The 6,309-nt window shown below is 47.8% G+C and overlaps 1 protein-coding gene across 1 annotated transcript in view; it reads left to right on the top strand.

Moving 5' to 3' along the window:
• The first annotated feature begins 260 nt into the window (after window positions 1-260).
• The window catches only part of PLA2G2F (phospholipase A2, group IIF), a 15,437-nt gene continuing 9,388 nt past the window's right edge, over window positions 261-6,309 (top strand). The window contains exons 1-2 of the mRNA XM_006883677.1: window positions 261-376; window positions 1,036-1,088. Of these exons, the coding sequence (XP_006883739.1) occupies window positions 261-376; window positions 1,036-1,088 (169 nt within the window). The remainder of the gene's footprint in view (window positions 377-1,035; window positions 1,089-6,309) is intronic.

The raw sequence follows: 6,309 nt of genomic DNA, 5'->3' as shown, positions 1-6,309 counted from the left end.
CCCTGCCCCCGCAGACAGTACACCTCAGCTGTGGGTGGGGACTTGGCCAGCCAGTGTGGGCAGGGCAACGGAGGTGGGAGGGAGGAGGAGGAGCCTCCTTTTTAGGGCATGTGTCACCTGTCTCTTGCCTGGGGCCACTGCCCTGCCATTGCCCTGCCAATGCGCTGGGCAGTGTGAAGCTGGGGTCTGCTCCCTGGAGACATAAGAGCAGATCTCAGACCTTGCGAGCTCTATGTCACTGGCACCCCAGAATCCAGAACATGGCAGATGGGGCGCAGGCCAACCACAAAGGGTTCAGGAAGAAGGTGCTGGTTAGACACCCCTCTGGGTGTGGGACCTCGTGCTTCAGGGCCTCTTCTGCTTGGAGAACATGCAGGTATGTGTCTGCTGTGCCGGGATGGGATCCTCCTTGGAGGATCAGGGTTTGGGTAGCAGGAGACTGGCTCCTAGGATCTGTTTCTCCAGAAAGGGGAACTTTACTTCTCAGAGTGATGGGCTGAGACATGTCACTGCATATCCTGGGCTGGGAGGGCCTTAGGTATCATCTAGTCAAACCTGCAGCCCAGAGAGGCTAATGGATCTGCCTTGCATCACACAGCATTGGGGAAATAGAACTGGGACTAGGACCCAAGGAACTTTTATCTCTAGAGTCAAGAGTCAGCCACCAGGTTGGTTTGTTGCTCACTGTCTGAGGACAGTGTGTGCAAGAGAGATTGGCTGTTATCCGAGATAGTAGCCCAACACCAAAAGACAACAAACTTCCTGTCTTGGAGCTGGTACAGAGTGGGGTTCCTGCTTGGAGTGGGAGGTGTGAGGGTCCCTCCTCGCTCTGCCATCCCAGTGTCTGCTCCTCCAGGGGCACAGAGAGATGGTCGAATCTCCCTGGAGGAATTAAGCACAGGGCTAGGCAGCAGCATCTGGGCCATCTGGGGGAGTGCGAATGGAGCCTGTAGTGAGCTCACAAGGTGTAGCAGGTCTGGAGCTGCAGCAAAGTGGAAAAGACGGACTCAGAACCTGGGTTTCTTCCTCTTGCAGGTCTGGTCTGGCTTTGAAGAAGTTCTTCATCATCGCCATCTTGGCCAGTAGCAGTGAGTAAAGACTCTGAATGACACTCGTCCTTCTTTACCTTCCCCAGCCCTTCTCCAACCTAGTGTGACCTGAACTCCAGCCCACTGCCTGGCAGTGAGACCTTGGACCTGTCACTTCCTCTCTCTGGGCCTCCACTTCCTGTTTCAGCCCCCACCTCTGGATTGCAGCCTTACGTCTGGGGTTATTTACTACTCAGCCACTTGTCAATACTCCTGGGTCAGTTGCATTTATTAGCCTCAAGGGAGCAAGGCCCAGAGCTGAGCCATCTCATAAATTGGTGGCATTTGCCGGGCACCTGGCTGGCTGTGTACTTGGAAGGGTGTCATTGTGAATATGCAGCCATGTGGCTACAAGCTAATGAGTTTGTGGGGACCTTGGTATGTTTCTATTGTGTGTGAAGGTGTTTCTGAGGGTGGGAAAAGTATATGTGAATAAGATGAATGTCCATGTTGACACCTGAGTATGTGAGTCAGTTCTTGTTTATTGGTCTAAATGTGTGTTAATGTTATGTATGTCTATAAAGTGTGCGTTTGGATGTGTTGGTTTTGGTTGTCTTTGAGTCAATGTTGACTCATGGTGACCTCATGTCTAAGCGAACAAAATGTTGCCATCTTCACAACTGTTGGTGTGGATGTATCCATTGTTACAGACGTGTTAATCTATTCCATTGACTGTCTCCTTCCTTTTAATGGACTCTCTGCTTTACCAGCTATGATGGTTTGTTGTTGGTTTGGTTTTGGACTTTTTTGTGACTGGCCTTTCCCACTGATCTGTGTTAAAGGAAATGAACGGACGTCTTGCTATCTTTGTTTCTAAGGACCATGTTGCTTTTATTTCTTCTTATACAGATTTGTACATTGTTACATACACAGGGTTTACAAAGGCCTGCTATTTTGAAATTGGATGGCCAATCCTTCTTCCTAGTCTGTCTTAATTAGATTGCTCAAATTTAGAACACTATCTGACAGATAAGCATTTTACAGAGAAGAGTTGTTGTTATGTGCCATCGAGTCACTTGCGACTCATAGCAACCCTATGTACAAGAACTATAAATGCTGTTCTATCCTGTGCCAAACTAGCCATCTCAAACGCACTTATTCCCACCGCTCCAGTCACAGAATCGATTCATCTCATCAAAGGTCTTCCTCTCCTTTGCCGCCCCTCCATTCTGCCAAACATGATGTCTCTCTCCAAGGACCAGTCCCTCCTTGTAACATGGACCAGTCCCTCCTTGTAACATGCCCAAAATATGTCAGACGAAGCTTCAGAATCCTTGACTCCAGGGAACACTCTGGCTTTACCCTCTCCAGGACAAACCTGTTTGTTCTCCTAGCAGTCCATGGTATATTCAACACTCTTCTCCAGCACCACAGCTCAAAGGCATCAATCCTCTTTCTATCAACCCTATTCACTGTTCAACTCTCTGATGCATAGCACATAACTGCGAAGACTATAGCCCAGATCAGGAGCACCTTAGTCTCCAGCCTGATATCATTGCTCTTCAGTACTCTTGAGAGGTCCCTCACAGCCTACTTTCCCAATGCAATTTGTCTCCTGATTTCCTGGCTGCTGTTACCAAGAGTGGATGAAATATATTTACCAGTAAAAGGAAAAAAAAAACCCAACAGATTCTGTGTTGTCCCCACTCTTGCCAGGTGTTTTTTGAGCCACCCCTTGCCCTGCTCCACCAGCATTTACATCTACTCCAACCTACTCCATTCAACAACAATCTTCCCTATCCAGCCCTTGATGTGATGGCCTATACGTCAATCTTTCTGGGCTTCTGTGATTTTTAATGCCTCAAGCTGCTGCCAGTTTCTTACTGCAGTATCTCTTGACTTCAGGAGTTTCGAACTTCTCTTGGTACTAGCAGCCAGGAAATTAAAAGACAAATTGAATTGGGAAAGTCTGCTGTCATAGACCTCTTCAAGGTACTGAGGAGCAACTATGTCAGTCTGGAGACTAAGGTGTGCCTGGTACAGGCCATGGTCTTTGCAGTTACTTACTATGCATCAGAGAGCTGGACAATGACTAGGGATGACAGAAGGAGAATTGATGCCTTCCTTTGAGCTTTGGTGATGGAGAATAGTATTGAATATACTATGGACTGCTAGGAGGACAAACAAGTTTGTCCTGGAGAAGGTGAGACCAGGCTGCTCCTTGGAAGCAAGGATTCTGAAGCTCTGTCTGACATACTTTGGACATGTTGCAAAGCTGGTTCAGTCCTTGGGGAGGGATGTCATGCTTGGGAGAGTGGAGGGACAGCGAAGGAGAGGAAGACCCTCAATGAGATGGATTGATTCCATCACTGGGGTAATGGGGGTAGGTGTGTTGGAGACAATAGAATTGGCATGGGATAGAGCAGGGTTTAGGGCTGTAGTACATAGGGTCACTATGAGTCGCAAGCGACTTGATGGCACATAACAAAAACAAACAATATACATATTTAGGGAACTCGTGTGGTCTAGTGTTAAGAAACTGCTACAATCTCAAAGGAATGCAATTTGAATCCACCAGCTGCTCCAGAGAAGGATGGGCAATCTCCTCCCATGCGATTAACTACCTCTGAAAATCAGTTGGAGGGTGAGCTATGAGTCAGTTCTGACTTGATGGCACACAACAACAATACCAATTTATCCCTGCTTTGTGCAGTCCCTGGTATATTCTATATTCTTTGTGAGAGTGTCCACAACATGTGTAAATGTAGGGATATACATGATTGCATACAATAGGGATGTGAGTGTGTGTACACTTGTAAGAAAGGTCGCAGCTTCACACACAAGTAAAGGGAAGGTTATTGAGACTTCTCTCCTCAGTGGTACCCAGGGCATCATGGGTCAGAAGGAGAAACCCCATGGTGTTGTCAAATGAAATTCCTGACAGGACTCTGGCCGTTGCCACACACTGAGACGTTGGGAGGCAGATGACTCAGCTGTAAGGATTGTGGACTGCATGTCTCACTGGCTTTTCAAATAGCCAATTAAACACTGTCCAAGCACAGACTGGCTTGAGGAAAATAAATACTCACCACAAACAAACAAACAAAGTTAAATTTGGCTAGACTTAAGAAATTATTGGCTGTGTTCAGGCAAAGTGCCTATTATTTTAAAAACACTGATTAGGAGAGAGCCTCAAGCTTGATCAAGTATAGGTTTTGTTGTTTGTTTGGAAAGTGAATATGAACATAGCCTCACCGTCAGGTCAGGTCACTGATTTTTCCCTTGGTGTTGTGCTTGTGTGTGTGTATATGTGATGTGTAAGTGTGAATGATTGGGTGTGACAGTGTTTGAATATGAGGGTACACACATCTTAGATGTGTAAGTCGGATGTAAGTTGTATGTGTCTGTGTGTGAGTGGATCTGAGGGTGTGAGAGGTGGAATTTGTGTGAGAGGTGCAAGAATGAGTTTACAAGCATGTGAGGTTAGCGAGTATGAAGCATGGGTATGAATACGGGGTGTGTATAGAGATGATGTGAGGTAGGGGGTATGTGTCTGTCTGTGAGTATGTGTGCGTATGTCTGTGTGTGAGCTATATGTATGTGTAAGGTGTGTAGCCTAGTGTGAAAAAAGGTGAGTGTGTGTGTGCCAGTGTGTGAGGTGAGATGGAATGTGTGTGTGCTTGTGTGTGTGTGTGTGTGTGTGTGTGTGTGTGTGTGTGTGTGCACATGTTTGTCCCATCTTGTGTGGGCCTGGGTTCTGAGAAGCTGATGGTCTGGGAGGGTTGAGGGCTGAAGCTTCTTGCCTCGGAGGGTAACACCTGCACAGACAGCGGGCAGGGAGGATGAGAGTTGAGGTGGGGGCTTTTCAGGCTGGAGACCTCACAGACATGAATCTCTCAAGGCGGGGCCCGGGCCAGGTGCTCCACCACATTCCTACCTGAACCTCCTAAATGCTCTGGAAGGGCAAGCCATTATCCCTGGTGCTCAGGTGTGAAAGCTGAGGCCAGAGAGGTTAAGTAACCTGACCAAGGTTCCAAAGCTCTGACAAATGTGTTTCCTCCCAGGCTGCTTTGCATACTGGGGCAACTAGAACCCTGTCGAGTGGGTGAAAGGGGATCAGGGGCTCCTCTGGACTCCTTTCTCTGCCTTTCTATTCGAAGCCATTCCAGGCAGGTCAGAAGACGGAGGCTCAGGCCCCTAAATGCAGCTCTTCTTCTCCCGCTCCTGGACACTGGTACTGATGTGGTTTTAACCCATTCTCTTACAGTTATTTTTCCTTTCTCCCTCTTCTCTCCTGTCTCCTCTCTCATTTGTTCACTATCTTCTGTTGTTTTTATGTACGGTCAAGTCATCTGTGACCCTGTACAGCAGCTCTGAAGCCTGCCATGTCCTGAGCCGGTCTCACTGATTCTGACACACTAACCCCCATTGCCCCAGTCACTGTATCAATCCATCTCATCTGGGATCTCCGTCTCCTGTGCTGTCCCTCCACCCTTCTAAGCATATCCTTCTTCAAGGACCAGTCCCTCCTGGCCTCGGGTGCAAAGTATGTGAGACAGAGCTTCAAAATCCTAGCCTCCAAGGAGGAACTTGGTTTCACCCTCTCTATGACAGACCAGTTCGTTTTCTTGGTGGTCAATGGTATGTTTGAGACCTTCTCCAGCACTCTAACTCAAAGACATTGATTCTTCTGTCATCCTTAGTCACTGTCCAGCTCGCTGATATGTAGCAAGTAATTGTAAAGACCATGGCCAGGATTAGGGGCACCTTAGTCTCTAGACTGACATCGTTGCTTTTCAGTACTCTGGAGAAGTCCCTGACAGCAGATTTTCCCCAATACAAGTTGTCTTTTGATTCCTGACTGCTGGTGCCAAGAGTGTTGATTGTGGAACCAAGTAAATTGTAATTATTAACAACTTCAGTCTCTTCTCCATCTATCATGGTGCTGCCAGTTGGACCAGTGATGAGACTCTTTATCCTCTGTAGTGATAAAAAACTCCCCCCCCCCCCCCCCACCCCGCAAATAAAACAAAACAAAACAAAGCCCAAACCGCTGCAAAGCAAGAAACTCAGGAGTAGGATCCCCAGCATCAAGCTGGACAGGAGGGCAGGCCTGACCTGAGGCCCAGCCAGCTTCCAGGCATGTGTGTGGAGGCAGTGAGGCTCTTCTGTGTGTCAGAGCCCAGGCAGGGAAATGTCTATCTGATCTGTCAAGATTTGGATTGTTGTTGTTGTTGTTATGTGCCATCGAGTCACTTGCGACTCATAGCGACCCTATGTA

Source organism: Elephantulus edwardii, unplaced genomic scaffold, assembly GCF_000299155.1.
Source record: "Elephantulus edwardii isolate Elephantulus edwardi_28Jun2011 unplaced genomic scaffold, EleEdw1.0 scaffold00028, whole genome shotgun sequence".
Classification (NCBI taxonomy): domain Eukaryota; kingdom Metazoa; phylum Chordata; class Mammalia; order Macroscelidea; family Macroscelididae; genus Elephantulus; species Elephantulus edwardii.
Note: the sequence above shows the minus strand (reverse complement) of the source record. Positions and strands in the feature narration are given on the sequence as shown.